Source organism: Varanus komodoensis, unplaced genomic scaffold (genome assembly GCF_004798865.1).
Source record: "Varanus komodoensis strain SLA01 unplaced genomic scaffold, ASM479886v1 scaffold4, whole genome shotgun sequence".
NCBI classification, from domain to species: domain Eukaryota; kingdom Metazoa; phylum Chordata; class Lepidosauria; order Squamata; family Varanidae; genus Varanus; species Varanus komodoensis.
Genome location: NW_025335941.1, coordinates 48,259,127 through 48,278,807, shown reverse-complemented (window position 1 = coordinate 48,278,807; position 19,681 = coordinate 48,259,127). Strand labels below are relative to the sequence as shown.

Below are 19,681 nucleotides of genomic sequence, written 5' to 3'. Positions count from 1 at the left end.
TAATGAAGAAGAACTATGTGCATGTTTTATTGTCAATCCATATTCCTCCAGGACAGAGGGAAATCACCTGTATCATATTTCAGAATGGTGATCCAAAAGTCTCTTTGATCAGTCAATTTTCTAAACAGATCTGCTATGAAACAAGCCTAACTGGATGAGTAAAAATGCATAGATTTATATGTTATCTGTGCTATTTATAACATTTATATACTATACAACATTTAATAGATTCCAGAGTAGTGAACAACAACAACAAATAAAAAGAATAAAGCATTGTATTAAAACAGATTAACAATGAAAATACAGTGGCTGGTCAACCAAGGAAAGTTTCCTAAAATAAGAATGAGTTATAAAGGGGTCAGAAACAACACCACATCAGTACCTGCCTGTCCGCCAGAGATAGCAAGTTCCATAGAAAGGGGGCTACCACACAAAAGGTTTTTCTCCAGGTGGACTCCAGGTTGGGTGAAAGGTCCATGTGGAACTACTAAGAACATGGCATCTGATGACCTCAATGCCCAAGCACACTGGTAAAGGAGAAGATGCTATCTTAAAAATCCTGGTGCTAAGTTGTTTAGAACTTTGCAAACTAGTACCAAAATCTGGCACAGTATTAAATACATAGCCAGTGAAGTTCCCTCAGCAAAGGACTTGTGCACTGTACTGCTAAAAGGAAGCTCCTGATGACAGTTAAGCTCTTCACTCTGCACTAGCTCCAGCTTCCAGACCAGCCTTTAAGGGCAACCATGCATAGTACACAGTGCAGTAATCCAGTTTTGAGGTTACTAATGCCTGTACTACTCTGGCCAGGCTATTCCATTCTGGAAGAGGACATAGCTGGCAAACTCGCTGAAGCTTGAAAAAGGCACTTGGAGTCACCGTTGCCACTTGGGATTCCAGCAACAGCAATGAATCTAGGAATATCCCCAGACTACGAACCGCATCAAAGAAAATGCAACTTCATCCAGAAGAGGCAATGAGTGGTGTGGCAGGGAAGTAAAGAACCAGCTGAGGAATTTTTTAGACCGTTCACACTCTTCCAGCTAAGTAATCACCCCATATTATATGACAGGGAAAGAAACAAAATAAAGGGATGATTGGGAGTGAAAGAGCAAGGCTAAGGGCTCAGAAGAGAAAGAAAGAAGGCCACAAATACGAAGGAGAGAGAAATACCAAAATAAGGGGTTAGATGGGGAGAAATAACAAAGCTAGAATCTGGGAGTGGGTGGGGGAGGGAGAGGGAGAGGGAGAGGGAGAGAGGGAGAAATGAGAACACAAAGAGTTAATGTCTGCGTGGAGGAAAGAAGGCTGGATGGGTCCAGGAAACAATTCTTTCTTTCTTGACCAGTTGAACAGGTTAAACAGTAGCAGATTCAGGAACAGGAAGTAGAACATGGCACCTTATAATTTGCTAAGTGTGTAAAAAAAAAAAGAAGAGTGTAGAGAGGAGAGCGCTTTATAGGTGCTATTAGGAGTCTCAACAGACACCATGTAAGACATGGCATCCAAGTATTTATTATTAATATTAGTGTTTCTAAAAGGCAACTGTATTTAAACATAGTCTTAGCTTTGTTCTAAAGGCACCCACTCCAATGTTTTCTTATTTGTGTGTTTATAAAAAAACTATTGAAAATTCTGTGAGCTGTGTCATAATGGTAACTAGACTATCAGAAACTTAGCAGCCAAGGGAGCAATCCTATGTATGTATGGACAGAAGTAAGACCTACAACTTCCAGCATTCCTTAGCTAGCATAACTGGCTAGGAGATATTAGGGATATTTTGTCTAAACATGTACAGGATCATACTCTAAGTAATTTTTATGGAAAGATATGAAAGGAAAATAAAAAAGGCACTGATTGGGCTGACAAATCTCAAGATTCACAGGAAGAGAGATAGGTCAGGTATATTGAAGTTTTTGATAGAGTGGGAGTGAGGCATATTGTGCCAGTCACTTGTTTTCCTGTAAATTCAGGAGAATCGCAGGTGCATAAAGAATTGTATATTATTAAATGCACAAGTAAAAGCATTGCTTACTTAGTTTTAAGCATTTTCAAAGTATTTGAAGTATTTCAGAGTAAATGACAGTATTCTTAATAAATACTGTTAATCTGACTGTCAGTATGCTTCAGTTTGTCTGTTTCATTTTAAAGAAATGCACAAATTTGGTAAGACTCACATTCACAGAAATAAAAACGGGTATTTGTATTTGTGGTTGTATTAAACTCCGCTATGGAATGAATGTTAAGCTAAGAAACAAGCAAGGAATACTTACGCCTTGATTTGTCAAACATAACTGAAAACAGGAAGTCCCTTGGAGTCATGTAGCAGTCTCCTTCATATTCCAAGGAAGCAAACTGGATGAAACGTTTCTTTCGTATGGAAAGCTTTTCTGCCATCTCTTCATCTACATCATCTTCCTTCTAAGAAAGAGGGGGGAGATGACATACATAGTTAAAGCTGTAGCCCACTACAAACTTTAGCCGGTGTTCAGCAACAGAACTTGTGGAATTCTTTTTTCAAACAGCATCCTTTCCTCACACTGCACAGCAACCATTTGTCGAACAGTTGCTGAGAACCAAACTGTGTCAAGTTTTTGTTTTTTGGGGGGGGGGGGGGGTTGTAGAAAAAGTTTGGCCTGAAGAGGAGGGGCATAAATTCATTGAGTCAGCATCAAGCCAAATGAGCTGTTCAATTATGTAATGTCCGGCTTTCCTGCTGTATGACTCATGGGCAATGCAAACCTTCCTGAGGATGGAGTCACACATTTTGGGAAGGGAAAGGAGAAAGGGATCTTTAGTTTGCAATCGACTCTTCATATGGGCAAGAGTAGCCTCCAAAACACAAGAGGGAGTATTACTTTGATGCTAGTTGAGAACAATTATCTTATGAAGCATCTTGTATCACAAAAAACCTGTCTACATCAAATAAAGAACTCTACTTCAAAAGGTTCCTGTTTAGGTCTCAATGTATAATAATTTAGTTATATAATTAAGATTCTTGTTTATTTTCTGCACTGACCTTTTAATTATCATGCAAATAATACTTCAAAGATTAACTTTCAGAATTCCTATCAGATCGTCTTTCAGTTATGTCAATTTGTGCCCTACAAAATATTTAAAGGTTTAAAAGTATATTAATTTGTAGTTGCTATTTCTTAATGAAGTTAATCTTTAACTCTAATTTCTTTAAGAAGTATCAACTAATCAGTTGTTCATTGGAAATTTTAGGCTTGTAAATATAGTAGCTTTTGGTAAAGCAACATTTGCATGTCATAAAAATGAGTATTATACAGCCAACTGAGAAAATAGTCTTTTTAGTCACTAGTGGTCAGATAAAGTGCAAGATGCAGTTAAATCTACCTGTTAGGAAGAAGCAGAATAGGTATTATTCATTTATATTTATTTTTAAAATTATTATTACTTTCACTACCACAATTGTTATTGTTGCACAGTGTTATTAATTTTGTCATTTTATTTTAATGTTAAAGATGGATACAGTTTTATTCTATATCTTTACTGCTGTGTATAAAATAAAATTCCTCATTAAAAATGCATGTCATAGCCTACATACTATGTGCCTCAAGCTAATTTAAATCAGTAAGCCACTGAAATCAGTTCTCTGCTTGTATCAACAAAACTGGTAGAATCCAAAAGGAAACTGCAGCTAAATAAGGCAAACATCCATCAACATGCCTCTAGAACCATGAGTTATTTTCCTGAAATGCTTTTAAGCACTAATTTATTTCCAAAAAACAAAACATAAAGTGCATAAAAATAACATGCATATATCTTCGGGTTACAAAGTTTATTTAAAAGAGGCATTCTTGACTCTTGTGCTTTTCCTATACATCATTGTACCAAATATATAATTATCCCTTATTTCAGGTGCCATCGCACCAAGTATTCCCTTATTTGCTGGAAGAAAGGGGATTAAAAAGTGCTTGATCCTACAGCCAGCAGCTGGTTGGCTGTTGTGCAAAGAGAATGCTAGACTAGATGGACCTTTCGCTTGATCCAGCATGGTTCTTCTTATATTCTTATGCTGAGCCATTGCCAAATACCTTTCAGAAGGGGCAGAGAACCAGTAGGTACTAGATATGGGGTTTCTCTGCCACATTACTCTTTCCAATTTAATGTGTACACACTGATCCCCATTTAACTTTGATTCATTTCCAAGAATGCATTCCAATGAAAACAAGGCCATGTGGATTTATTTATTTATTTAAAATAATCTACATACAACTGCTAAAAGTTCTGAAGTAATTTGCAATATATTACAAAACAGTGCACCATTAAATGCATCTTTAATAAGTTAAAGATTGGGACAAGCCAGGGTAAACAAATATGTTTTCAGTAACAGTTGAGAACACATGATCATTGGTGCTTGACATATTGCAGAGGGGAGATAATTCCAGAGTGAGAATGCTACCTCAGAGAAGGCCTGCTGCCATGTTACTTCTGCAAGAGTTTCTGCAAGGTGTGGCAAACCTGATTGTGAATATCTAATGGATCAATAAAAAAGAGAATATCTTTTAGGTAACCTGGCCCCAAGTTTTTTAGGTTTTATATGTCAATAGTATCTTGAACCTGGCTCAGTAGCAAACTGGCAGCCAGTGTAGCAGTTGTATAAATGCACAGAAAGGACTTAATTCAACAGTTTCACGGCAACATTCTGCACTAACTGCACTGTCCAAACCAGCCTTGAGGGCACTCATCAGAGATGATTTTACAATAGCCTGGTCTCAAGGCAACCAGTGATGATCATAGTTATAGTCCAGGAACAGGTAGAGATGACATAAAAAGGTAAATGGCACAGAAGACCCTTGTGCTTTTAATTACAATGATAAATCCAAGAGCACCTCCAAAATTCATACCTGCTTTATAATGGGAAATGGAATCCCATCTAGAACAGGCAAAGTCCATAATTCCTGGACCCAGGAACCTCTTACCCACAATGATTCCATCATATCAGCATATACTGCATCTGTACCATGCATCTGTTTTAGGCTCTAGAAAGCAAAACTACACTGAGGGCTACTCTTGCCCAGGGCTTTTTTTATTAGATCAGGCAAGGAACCACAGGGAAGAAGGACTGGCCTCATTCCTTCCCACATGGTTCTTGTGTGTGCTCCTCTTCCAGTGAATAAGCAAAACTGTGGTTTAATGTCATTTTAGCTTAAATTTCCAGGACAGCTAAGCACAAAAGATTCAACTTCATTCTTCCCATGTCTCAGGGCTTCCTTCTGCTATATCACAGACAATAGTGATCCAAACAACCTAACAGCTGGCACCAAAAGTGGAGCCCTTCATTCAGCAGCCCAATCAATGGTGTAACTGATTCCTGATGAAGACAAAGGAGATTACCAACTGAACAAGCGGCTAACACCAAGCTTTTTCCTAAATTTTGTACACCTCTTAATTTAATAAAAAATTGAATGCCCAATTAGGCACAGTTACCAAGAAGTAACTTCTTCTAGGTACCATGGTAAGTGGTCACAGGACTGCAGTTCAAGTTACTGCTTTGCATCTATTCTCAGAAACCAGAACTCAATTCAAAACAAAACAAAACAAAATGCAATGCTGTTGGCCTGCATTCAAGCAGAAGAGCTTTGAAACTTTCTGGCTATTGGTATGGATGCTCATGAAGAACAGTAGTATCTCACTCCACCACAAGGCATATTATCCCTAACATTCATTACACAGTTTTGAACAGTTGAAAGCAAAATTCTTGTGAATCGCTACTCATCTTTAATAAGCAATATGATAACAAAATGCTAAACAATGGAAATAACTTAAGGAATCTCCTCTTTGCTCCTGGAGACATCTGAATCCATCTGTATTTTTTCTTAAAAATGTGAAAAAGCTATAATCTTTCAAATGTTAATAAGATGCTGAAGTGCTTATTTAAAATAATAGTAGCATGAAACCTGAGACCATACAAGTGATCTAAAGTGCTCCAAATGTTCCCAGTAATAAGAGTTTTATGCTAGACATCTAACACCTTTTAATAAGTGAATTTATTAACAACTATAAACTCTGGCACAAAGCACCTGTTCGGGAATACAGAAAATAATTTATAACTGCAAAAAGCCCATTTGGACTAAACAAATATATTTATTATTTGTTTATTTAAAACCTTTATATGCCATCACCACATGCCTCGGCATCTTGGGATGGCTCACAGCACATACAATTAAAAACAATAAAAACAGTAACAAATTTCATAAAATATTATATAAAAACAAAAAAGCTACTGTTAACGATAAAATCTTAGTTTTTAAAATAGCAATTAAATAAAAAGGTTTTAACCTGGCACCAAAAAGAGTATAAACTCGGTGCCAGGTGCAACTTTCCAGGGAAAACATTCCATAATCTGGGCGCCACTGCAGAGAAGGCCCTGCTCTGGGTAGTTGTTCTTTTTATCTCCTTTAAAGAGGGCTCCCAGAGCAGAGCCTCTCCCACAGATCTTGAGGGGCATGAGGGCATGTAAGGGAAGAGGTGTTCCTTCAGGTATCCTGATCCCAAGCTGTTCCCAATTTGAGAATGAATGCCATGGATGTCTGATTAAATGTTGTCCCAGATAAAGTAGGTTTGGATATTTGTAGCATATTTATATCCAGTGTTCCTTACAAAGCAACCCAATGAACTGATATCAGAGGATCTTATTTTTCTCCTGAGTTAGTTACAAGATTAATGTAATACATTGGTTCCAACATAGTTATTATTTTATTTACTTCAATCACTGTGCAATCCAATTTAGAGAGAAATATCTATTTCTCTCTAAATTTATATTTTCACATTTAACATTGCTTAGTGTATGTGTTATTTTCCACAATGGTGATCACATCTACACAGAAATGCGTTACTAGTCTATTCATAAGCATATTTCAGTTATCAACAAAACAGTAAGATAGTATAGCATCATTTTTGTGTATTGTTTATTATAGTATTGAAACAAGGCATCCTTCAGTGTCTGAGGTGCAGTCCTAAGGAGCATTACTGACTAGCTCCAAAAAGAATTTAAAAACTTGTATAAGAGCTACGAAGAACTGGGTAAATTTGGAGAAACCAATCTGAGAGAGTTTCTTTAAAATCATTCGCTCATTTCCTACCTCTTGTTTTCAGGGTAAAATGTCTTAAAAAGAAAGTATACACTACAAGCTGGAAACAATTTGACAACTTCTCTCCAGTATATGCAGAAGTCTCTCTCAGTGGTCTATTCTCATTTGAAAAATCAAGTGTTACCTACAATTGGCTTTTATTCAATGTATCCACATAATTATAAGCATGGCCACACTGTGAGCTACTTGTTTAATTAAGTAAGCTGAAAACCAGAAAGAATAGAAAGTTACTATCCCAGGTGAATTCATAAAAGCCCATCAATTTACTATGAAAGTTGATTTACTTAAAAACTTGTAGCACATAAGATATTAAAAAACACATTAGTAAGGCATAATTAAGAGCACTAAGCAGATTTTACCAATATGCTAAACATATAAGCCACAATACTTTGTCTTCAGTTAATGTTAAGGTTAGAATTTCAGCTAGACTTCAGTTGTTTTATTGTGTCTAGATATGGGATATTAAGTGCATTTCTCACATATTATATGTTCCACTGTAGCAAGGCACTGATTGAATTAATGAAAGATGAGGTTTCAGCCTTAGTTTTGAATGCAGCTGCTTTGTGGTTTTAAGTCAGACATATTAACTGGGAATATTAATGGTAGATTTCTAATAGCTAATGGGGAATTAGAATTGAATGACTTCAAAGAAGTCTCCAGTGACGCAAGCATCTTCCCCTTCCATTGATAGGACGAACCAATCTGCTGCCAGGAATCAATTTATATTTGGTCATTAGTTCAACATAATCTGGGACCTGCAGAGACACATACTTCAAGGTGGAAGATCTCCCTGAAAGCTAATTTTTAATTGACAATATAAATCTTAGGTTAATTGATTTTATTTGAAAACAAAAGGACTGTATTTTTCTCCATATTTTGCGTAAGAAAATCTGGCCTGAGGCAGCTATAACACCACATAAAGTGTCTCTCCATCCCCAGTCCCCACAATTGCCTGTTAAGCCTATTCAATTTATCTCAGGGTAACACAATGGATCTTAATCACAGGCCATTTAGTCCTAGGTAAACAGTAGAATAAAGAGCTACTATAAATAATATGCTACATACCTTGTTGCTAATTATTAACAATGAGATCCTCATGTGTATTTTTTAGCTTGAGAAAATTACATTTCATATATACTTTGGGGTTTTGATCCATTTTGGATTAACAGTTTCAAATATTTGGTGTTCATTTTTTAAATTTCCCCATCCACTAACTTATTCCCTGGCAGGAAAAATGTGTTATACTTAATCAGCAGATATTTTTACTGCCCCTTCACATTGCACTGCTCCACACACTCCATTCAAACTTTCTGAAGGCCTAACTGCCATGCAGAGAGGGGTATTATGGGGCGGAAGGAAAATGGGATGGATGTGCATATAGACACATGCTGGGGTTGGTTGTACCTGTGTGTGTGTATGAGTGAATAGGCAAGTTATGTGCGTGGGAATAAAAGCTAGCAGTGTTCTGATCTAGATAAGTCAGTCTCTATGCTAGGCAAATATAAGGACAAATCTACAAGCAAATCAAGAAACTTCAGATGCAACATCACCAGAATGACAAGAATAATGTTCTTCTCCAGCAGCCTTAGATATTCCTAAACTTGAGTTGGTTGGGTGGATGATGGGAGTTGTAATCAAACACATCTTAGGAGACATCAGGTCAGAGATTATGGTTTTATAGGCTTCTTCCAAAAGACAGGACAAAGAATCAAAGAAAGACTTTGAAATTTGCAAGACCGGTCCTGAAGAAAGCGTCACTGGATCCAGAGATGGCCACTAACTATAGACCTGTGGCCAACATCCTGTTTCTGGGCAAGGTGTTGGAGCGAGTGGTGGCGGGACAACTCCAAGCACTCTTGGATGAAACTGATTATCTGGATCCTTTTCAGTCCGGCTTCAGACCCGGGTACAGTACTGCATCTGCCTTGGTCGCCCTGTACGATAACCTGTGCAGGGAGAAGGACAGGGGGAGTGCATCCCTGTTGGTTCTTCTGGACCTCTCGGCGGCTTTCGATACCATCAACCATGGTATCCTTCTGGATAGGCTAGCGGGATTGGGGGTTGGAGGCACTGCTTTGCAGTAGTTCCGCTCCTATCTCAACGGTCGATTCCAGAAGGTAGTGCTGGGGGACCATGTCTCTGCATCATGGCAGCTATGCCATGGAGTACCACAGGGCTCCATTCTATCCCCTCTGCTATTTAACATCTATATGAAACCGCTGGGAGAGGTCATCAGGAGGTGTGGGCTGCGGAATCATCAATACGCTGATGATACCCAGCTCTACCTCTCGTTTTCCACTAATCCAGGTGAGGCAGTGGCTGTGCTGAACCGGTGCTTGGCCGAGGTAATGGAATGGATGAGGGCCAATAAACTGAAACTCAACCCAGACAAGACGGAGGTCCTGTTGGTTGGCGGATCGGGCTTCGGAGAGGGTGGAGTTGACCTGGTCCTGAATGGTGCAACACTCCCTCTTAGGGATAAGGTCCGCAGCTTAGGAGTACTCCTCGACCTGGAGCTTTCTGTGGAAGCACAGGTGACAGCGGTGGCGAGGAGTGCCTTCCTTCAGCTTCAGCTGATTAATCAGCTGCGCCCCTACCTGGAGTTCGACTGCCTGGCGACGGTGACACACGCGCTGGTGACTTCCCGCCTAGACTTCTGTAACGCGCTTTACGTGGGGCTTCCCCTGAAGACAGTCCGAACACTTCAATTGGTGCAAAATAGAGCTGCCAGGTTGCTGACGGGGACGGGGCGTTATGCTCACATGACTCCAGTCCTCCGTCAGCTTCACTGGCTGCCCATTGAAGCCCGGGCCCAATTCAAGGTGTTGATTATGACCTATAAAGCCCTAAACGGCTTGGGTCCTGGCTACCTGAACGAGCGCTTATGTCCGTATATGCCCGACCGCCCTTTGAGATCTGCCGGAGAGTCGCTTCTCCGGGAACCCTCCATGCAAGAAATTAGGAGAGTAAGTACTCGGAGGAGGGCTTTCTCTGCGGTGGCGCCCAACCTATGGAATTCACTCCCCAAAGAGGTCCGCCTGGCACCGTCGTTACTGGTTTTTCGGCGCCAGGTAAAGACCTTTTTATTTAAACATCATTTTAATTGTTAAAATATATGATCTGGCCAGGGCAACTTCTTCTTCCATCTGTTTTCTCCTCCTATATTATTTATTTACTTATTTTATACTGATAATTCTAATTTTATATTATTATGTTTGGCACTCAATGTATTTTTTGTATTTAATGGTAATTTATTATGTTCTATTGTATTTCAATGTATTTTATTGTGTTGTAAGCCGCCCCGAGGCTTCGGCAAGGGGCGGCATAGAAATGTTATAATAATAACAACAACAACAACAACAACAACAACTCTTTTCCTCTCTACCAGCAACAACTGCAGACAATTTAAATGTTACAAAAGTCTGTCATACAGCAATTAGCATGCAGCAAAATACATACTTGTACTATCATATGGCACAAGCGCTCTTCAAGCAGATTTTAGTCTGATTGCTACACAGATATCTGCAAGTTAATGTTTAAAGCATCACTGAATGCAACAAGGACCCATTTATTCTTGATAGAAGGTATTAAAGGTCATGGCAATCACCATGCAGAGAAAGACCATATGTTCTGTAGATGGAAGTTTCCAATTACAATTGCATTTCAATACTCAGCCTGTATTATGGAAAGCCATTACATTATGAATGAATATGTATGCCACTGGTATTACATTCTGGTTGTTAAAAAGGCTTTACGTAGTTCAGTATTTTGTTTTTGTTTTTTTAATCCAGCAAGCTCCAGCTTGGTTCAGACCTTTCCTCCTAAAGGAGGTGGGAAGCAGGAGATATTGAAAGAGAACACAAAGGCAGGGACAGTCCACAAGTTCTAACAAGTCAGGAACTAACATGTCTAACAAGCCATAAATTTACACTCCAGCCTGCAAATTACCACACCGAATGATTTCAAAGTGACATTACAACCATTGTTGCGTTTACACATTTAAGATCAGGGCTGCCATTCTTTTTTGTTTTTTTTGCACTGTAGGAATCAGCTAGATTTTCTAAGAGCTGCTTTAGAGAGAGGCTTGCATGCTCCAATAAGAGTTAAGATTGTATTCTCACTGTTGTATGTCATTCTTTACTCTCATGTCCCACACATCCAGTGGCATCTTCCAGGTGATGCCTAATGGAGGGATACCAGTTATGGTCTTTGACTTGGGCATCCTTTCCCCAACAACAAAAAAGGACTCAGTTGCACCTTAAAGGTAGACCTTTATTGTGCCACATACTTTTTTGAGCTTTATTCCTCTTATGAAGTATTACCATCAACTGGCAATACGTATACATACTGGAATATCAACCCCTGAATATCAGTGGCCAGAAAGCCATGAAAGGTGAGAAATATAGTGTGCGACATTTCCATAGAACACTTAAAATTATATAAAAGCTGACCTATAATATCAGTGACTGGCAATGATTGCTGCTATGAATGGCCACTATGTTGTTTACTTGTAGAGAAATGTCACACTGTATCTCTTGCCTTTCATGGCCTGAACCACAACACTCCTGATACTTGCACCAAACTGGGGCAGATGTCAGCACTGCTTCCTGGCTATGCATGCCAAGTACTGCTCTCATTTGGAGATTCTACCATAATGGGTGAATAAAGAAATAGTATTGGCTGTAGGGTTCAGGCTTGATTCTCTCAAAATACAACATTCTAAGGTAGGGGCTTCAGACTTTGAATGTCAACTGGAAGAAGAGACTGAAATGCTTAGCTAAACTGCCAAGGTCAATAAGCTGCAAGATAAGCCAACCAGACAGCTTCTACTTCGAGGGAGACAAGGTGGAACAAGTAGGGTCAGACAGGGAGGGATATGACTTTATCAGTCCAGTGATTTAATGTCAAGTCAAACAAACACACCCAATTAAGTAACACAGAGCATTTCCATTGTCTGGCCCACAAATAGCATGAACTCACTGGGGGGGGGGGGGGCAAATCCATTTGGTGGGAAAGGAAGGGGGGCAATTTAGTTTGGACAGCAACTCCTGGTACTTGCAAGAACTAACTTCATAATTAGAGGCTCTTAAGTTGATAACAACTATTAACAAAATAAAGACTGTGGTTAGAATCCTCTTGTCATGAACTGCTGGGAAGAGAAAAGGAGAGAAGGTGAGGGAGAGAGATACTAGCCTATAACAAAGACAGAGAAATCACCTGGAAATGTTTTGTGGCAGAAGCAAAAAATTCTTTTGGTGGTTTTAGTTTTGTCTAAAACCCTTTCAGCAAAAGGTTTTGAGAAATGATACATGTTCTCATCTACAGGAAAAGTCAGGTCTTCAATTTCACTCAGCCCACTGAAAACAATTACCTATAAATGCAGGATGTAGGATCAGAAAGGCTGTTGATAGGTGTGAAAGGTTGCAATTCCCTAACCCCAACCTTAATTACCATTTCAGCAGGTCTCTTACTGAAGACGGCTCCCCCTTTCTTTTACACTGGATTGCCTCCAGTGACTTCATTGAGCACTCCCACATTCACACTATCACTGCATGAAAAACCTGCTACTTCAGCAGCCTGAAGGAACTTTTTCATACTCTCTGCATCTTTCTGCTATTGGCTCTGTTTGTATTTTCGGCTCTGAATCACAGACAACTTTTCTTATAACAAACAAACCTCTAGTCAAGAGACTTATATATATATCCCACCTGGTAGATAATAAGTGGTATCAGCCTCACCCACACAACTGAACTTTGTTGGTACCCTAGAACCAGAGCAGGTGTGCAGTGAAATCAAAGCAAAATATCAGGCAGAACTCTATGGGCTCTTTTAATAGACATGGCTAGGGAAAAGCCTTATTACACTGCACAAACTACACAATTTGGTAACATTTAAAGGGTAACACAAAAGGCACAATTTGCCCCAGGCCTCCATAAAGCAAGCTCCCCACTTCAGTCCCACTGCTTATCACTGGCCCCTGCCCTGATGTTGCAGCCATTACATACTGTAGCTCCTACAAGATAAATTAACTCTTAGTGTGCTGTCATGTCGTGTGAATGGGCCCAATGCCTGTTTGTTCATCTGCAGCTGGATCAGTACTTAAGATACATAAATTTGTATTCAGAACAAGGATTCAAGCAGCAGACTGATCCTTGAAAAATTAAGTATTTATTTTCCCATGTATAACCTGTCTTTTTATATGAAGCCACACTTAGAAAATAAAAATGTTTTCTTCTATGAAGTAGTTTAGTGTATAATTGTTTGTATTTAAAGATACTTATTTTTACTCATTCTGTGGATGTCTTATGCATAATTTCAGATGCTTTAGCAAGAAGCCTGCTATTTGCAAGGAGTATAGCTAATGTTCACATATATTAAAGGTTTTAAACAGTGACAATGTTTCAGACCAAAATATAGCGACCGTTGGCTAAATATAATCTAAATATAGGGACTGCTGGCTTGCCTGAAATAAATGCATTCTCCAAAATATCCTAGACTTCAATTTTGAATACAAAAAGTGTGCTTACATTTATTCATAAATATAATTGAAAAAACAAAACAGTACTGCAACTTTTTAGGAATCACGGCACACTTCAACATGTACGTAGAAAATGGAATCTTCAAACCCACCAAGTTGATGTAGGAATATGAATACTTGCAAACAGAAATACTTTTCTCATTACAGTCTGCATGCATTCTAGTAAAGAACAGGATGGGAAAGCTTGTAAGTCTCTACAAAGAGAAGTGCGTCCAATAAAAGCTATCATCTTTCCCATTGTGTACATTTAGGGAAAGCCCAAATACAGCGGCTATCTATGTTTGCCTCCAAAGAAAGTTCTCTGTAATGATACCAGTAAAGTGTCGATACTGATCCTTGTTTTAATTTATGTTCTAAGGTTAATTTTTCCCTGCCTTTCACATAGATTTCAGTTACTGTTTTGATCAAGTTTTTGATATTGTGGTCTGTGTTCCATTGGTTGGAAAGTTGTGGATCAATGTGCTTATGCATTACATTAATTAACTGCATTATTGCGAAGAAGCAAACTATGATTCAGTAGTTTCACCTTGAAACAAGGGCAGCAACTTATGATCTTAGAATTTGATGGATGTCAAATAGCTTTTAGTCACAAGAACTGGAAACTTGAGGTACTGCATAAGTTGGAAATAATCTAGGTCATAATTCAGAATTCCATACTCTTGCACCTCCTCCTGCCCATTCCCCTTTCAGTAAACTCCTTATTGGGAAAAAAAGATCACAGAACAATTGATTCTTGCAAATACATGGAATGTGAAGTAGTTCATGTTGGATGAACATGTTTTACATGCTTTTAGTACCTTTTGGAGTCATAAGAAAATGGTTCAGTAATGCTCTATCATACTTTGGAGAAAGAATGTGAAGGTTTCCTTGTTTAGGCCTCCTGCTTTACCACTGAAGTTGCTCTTATCAGAAGCTCCAGTACACTTGCAAGCAGACTGATAGTACTCCATTAAATTTCCTTGGGAGGTCCAGATTTCAAAAGCAAAGCAATCCTTTTCACCTCCTGTTAAAGGTTTTCAACACTATTCACATCTCAGTATATTTTTTTTCAAAAATAGTTTCTGTGTAATAATGTTTATTTGAAGAGGGATAAAGCTATGCATGAAACAGGTTGAGTCAAGTTACACATAAATTGGTGCCATCTCTTTCTGCTCAATAAATGTATCCAAACATCCCAAGACTCCAGGTACTCCTACATTTTTCAAAGCTGTCAAAGTATTTATTTATAAATGGTGGTAGTATTTTTAGCTTTTACTGTAAAGAACGTTTTGTTTTGCTTTCACCTAAGCAGTTTTTACCAAAAAAGAAAAAGTGGCTTGGATGAAAAAGGCTTCTTTTCAATTTCATGTAATATAGAAGGCAATATATTTTTGAAGTAAAAGATTGTTTTTAAAGAAACAATACTTAAGCATACTAAAATACGTGCAATACACTGCAGCTTTGGATTTCTTTTTGATATTAAAATCTTTAAAATGTACACAACTTTGAGATTCAATGCATCAAACTCCTTTCAGTTTATACAGAAACAGGCTGTTACTCCTTTACTTTCCTGCAGGGTAGATAAAAATCAATGATTTTTTAAAGATTAAAATCTGATTTTTAAAATTTAAATCAGATTGTTTTTAAACTAAAATGCTTTTTAGGGAAAGGATCTATCTAAAGATAGTTTTCTATTTAAGATATATTATAGTCAAAAGGTTATTCATGATGAGGTAAAGATTAGTTTTTAATTAAGTGACAAGAGGCTGTCTATTCATGCAGTGTTTAAAATTTTTGGTAAATGAATTTCACTAATCCATTCACAATGCCAAGATCTTCCGGAGGTTTCTGTCAGATTACTGGGCAATTTTTCTATCTAGAAGATATTATCACAGATGCTTAGTTTTACAGTTCTCAGAACTGAATTTGTGTCTTCAGAGACCACATGCCTCGTCTTTACAGCAAAAATGTTAGAAAATAAACATACAGAGCCGAGGGAAAAGACCTTAATCCCATTGTTCCTTTGCAAATCTATGTACACAGAATCAACCCCGCACCTCTTAAGTAAGTTTCAAAAAGTTCAGTGAACAGAAGATTGTTGGGAGTAGAATAGATCCGCGTAAGAAACTAAGTGTGAGGAGGAAGGGGGAGGCAGTAAAAATGACAGTGAAACCTTTTGAGCAGAACACCCCACAAGTCTTTGGATTTTTTTACATGGAGTCTGAAGTTTATTGTATTATTCTTTCCCTGGAAGAGAAAACCTATAATGGCAGCAGGCTATAAAAGAGACCCAGTTTGGTAATATTTTAACGAAGTTACTCTACATATGGGTAAGGCAGGCATGAGTGCAAATTATGTAAAAAACAACATGATTTAAATCTAGTATTACTGACTTGTAATTTAATTCGTGATTTAAATAATGATTTACATCTATTTGACTTAAATCAAATCCACTCTGCTTTTTTCCATATGTCTCCTTGAAACAGAATTACTCAATTTCTCTCATCAGAGAAAACATTCAACATTACAGTTATTCCATTTCTTTACTGCCTCTTCTAACTGAAGCTCTTTGGGAGACTCACAAAAATTGAAGCCACAAATGCATAATAATAATAATAATAATAATAATAATAATAATAATAATAATAATAATACTTACAGTCTTTAATAACAAAATGCAAAAGCAATTTAAAGGAGCTAAAATCAGTTACGGTAGAATACTAAACCTGATAAAAATGGTCCAGATTGATGCTCCACTGGGGTACATTTCCCGTGTTTGGGCAACATGAGAATCTAGTAGTGCTACAACTAAAAGCCATGAGTTGGGTGCCCTAACAAGCCCAGTCAGTATTTCCTTTTTTAAAAAATATGTCTTTTGTATCTTAAACAGTTTGGCTACATGTGGATAAGCATTTCCACCGTAGGCTCCCCTGTAATTCCTAAAGCATTTACCACATCTGCCTCATATAAATACATCATTAAATATTAAGCTAGATTTTTATGATTGGATTTTGCAATCTAAAATTGATGCTCCATCAAATGCAATGAAATGGCTAGAAGTACAGTACACGTTTGTAAGTGTGCAGATATACAGAATGCTCTTCATTTGTGGTGTAGTGGTTAAGAGCATGGGACTGGGACTCAGACGATCTGGGTTCTAGTCCCCGCTCGGCCATGGAGCCAACTGGGTGACTTTGGGCCAGTCACAGACTCTCAGCCCAACCTACCTCACAGGGTTGCTGTTGTGGGGATAAGATGGATGATGTAAGCTGCCTTGAGCCCTTTGTAGGAAAAAGGCAGGATATAAATAAAAATAAATAAAAAATAAATAAAAAAATATTCACCTTGTTTTTGCTTATCTCACTGATCTCTGTGGAAAATATGAGATCATAAAAATAGTTCCTAGGCAGGAATACAGAACTAAAGCCCATGACTCAAACCCAACCTTCCTCACCTTTTCCCTTTCCTCTCATCACAGATCATTTGATGGCTTCCAGTCTTCTGAGAAGTTTCCCAGCATTCCCCCATTCTGAAAGGTTGAATTGAATCCCTAAGGTTTAGCTACTGACAGTAAGACCTCTCCACTAAAATTTTCTGGTATTATAGTTCAGTACCCTTTGCTTTCAGCTCCACCCACTGTAAGAAGGCTGCCTCTCAGAGCCTCTCCAAAATGGAATTTTGTCCATTTCAGGCTGAAAGAGGTTTAATACCCCTAGAGTAAAATGCTCATTGAATCAGAACTATACAGCCAACATAAACTACTTAAAGGAAGTTCCCAAGTTATGAACATCCGAGTTAGAAACAACCCGTACTTATGAACTGACATAAAGTTTAGTAATTCAAAAAAATTGCTGCAAAAAATCATCATGCACTTGGGAACACGAATTATTCAGGGATCCAAATCACATCGAAATCTCTTGTAAGCCCAGATGTATGTGTAGACACATTTATTATGATGTCAGGGGACTGCTTACTTGCTGTTGCCTTGTTACAGTTCTCACGTGGTAAGTGTAACTGGTTAGGACAGGGCTATTAGATTATTTATATGGAAGGAAGGGAGGCCTTTATTGGCTTCTTTGCCGCACCACTAGATACAGATGAACCAGAATGTTTTCAGACTACACAAAGGGGCATTCATGTTTTCTCAGGCAATTGAATACTATTTCACATAAATTCAGCCTTGGGCTTAACTGAATCATCACAAAACTAGCCTAGAATACCCCACACTGAGCCAACATAAAGCTGATTAAGCACATAACTAGTACCTGTGGTGAACCTATGAAGAGGAAATATAGGGGGAAAACAAAATAAAAACAAAACAGTTGGTTCTACAACACAAAAGCTGGGGCTTATAGTTGCAGAAGTCTGGTACCTAAAAGAGCCCACTGAAGCATAAATGTTGGACCCTCTGTTTCCCACTTTAGCTCCATTTACTTCAACTTCTCACAACTTCTAAAACAATTTAAGTGGCACCAAAGCCTCTTCAGATTTACTGTAGAAATAGGACTGTGGGGTGGGGGGGGGGCAGGTTGCTATGAAATTAATAAGGGGAAAACAGCAGTAATCTAAGAAGGATTTGAATAAGCTTTCAAATATTTTGCTCAATGGAATAGCACCTGTTGAGAACATAAGAAAATCTCAAAATGTTCAAACAGTTCCTTGTTTCCATTATTAATAGCCATACGGGTGTCAAGTGTCTCAAAATGGGTTCTCTCATCAACTGTTGCTTATTCCCTGGAAAACCGTCACTCTTCAAAACTCCCACAAAAGTTCTTCTCAAAAAACTAGCTGATACAAATATTCTGAATTCTTTATCCTGAAATGAAACATTTTATGAAGCAAAATTATCTTTAGATAAACACATTTCTGAAGGTGAATAGTAAGATCATCATGATACCAAAAGAATGGCTTTCTGCTGGTAAGATACTAAGGACTCAAAAGGAAAAATAAAATGCAGTTCAGTTCTTTACATTTCTCTGCTAGTCAACAGATCAGGCTGTGATTTCATATGAATTAACCTAAATCCCACTTAACTCAGTTAAGTTGGGTTTGCTTTTGAGTAAATATGCAAAGAATCATATTATTGTGTTCTAAATTGTTCATGCAATTTATATTTTACAATAAATTAAGCCAAAAGACATGCTTAACATTGCTATCCAGGAGAGGCATTCACCACAATGACACTGTGGATATGCTTGGTACATCACCACAACAACCCAACCTGGCAACAAACTGCAGTGGATTGGTCGTTCTGCAAAAATGCCCATGGTACAGCAGATACTGAAGATGAAACTCAAATACATTGGCCACCTAATGAGAAGGAAGGACTCCCTGGAGAAGAGCCTAATGTTGGGAACAATAGATGGCAAAAGGAGAAGGCGACGACAGAGGATGAGGTGGCTGGATGGAGTCACTGAAGCAGTTGGTGTGAGCTTGAGTGGATTCCGGGGGATGGTGGAGGACAGGAAGGCCTGGAGGAATGTTGTCCATGGGGTTGCGATGGGTCGGACACGACTTCGCAACTAACAACAGCAGCAGCAAATGATGGAAGGCACTATGAGTTGTTGTATCCCAGGGTGCCCTGTGCCAGGATGGAGTTATCTGTTCTCTCCTGCACCATGATCAGGAGCCCTTTTACTCTTTTAAAACCTGCTGTTATTCTCAGAAACTCTGAGATGTGGTTTCTGATTGGACAGTTAGTAACAGCCCCTTCAAAGTGCCCAAGTGGCAGACTACAAGAGTTGTAACTGCTTCAGCACCTAATATTTAAAAAGGGTTTTGTTTTAAACATGCATTATTGTTTGTTTAAACTGAAACTGTTTTTAGTTGAACTTCTGCTAGTGTGTACTTGCAGACTTTGCAGAATGGGCAGCGTCACCTGAGCAATGTCTAGAGCAGTGATGGCGAACCTTTTAGAGACCGATTGTCCAAACTGCAACTCAAAACCCACTTATTTATCGCAAAGTGCCAACACTGAAATAAAATGTGGATTTGCTGACCACCAGCACAAGGGGGCAACATTCCACTGACCACCATCTTTTGG

General features: G+C 38.4%; 1 protein-coding gene across 1 annotated transcript in view; it reads right to left on the bottom strand.

The window, feature by feature from the left end:
- Nucleotides 1-19,681, bottom strand: part of MICU2 (mitochondrial calcium uptake 2) — a 103,437-nt gene that overhangs the window by 52,410 nt on the left and 31,346 nt on the right. The window contains exon 2 of the mRNA XM_044441571.1: nucleotides 2,274-2,421. Within this exon, the coding sequence (XP_044297506.1) occupies nucleotides 2,274-2,421 (148 nt within the window). The remainder of the gene's footprint in view (nucleotides 1-2,273; nucleotides 2,422-19,681) is intronic.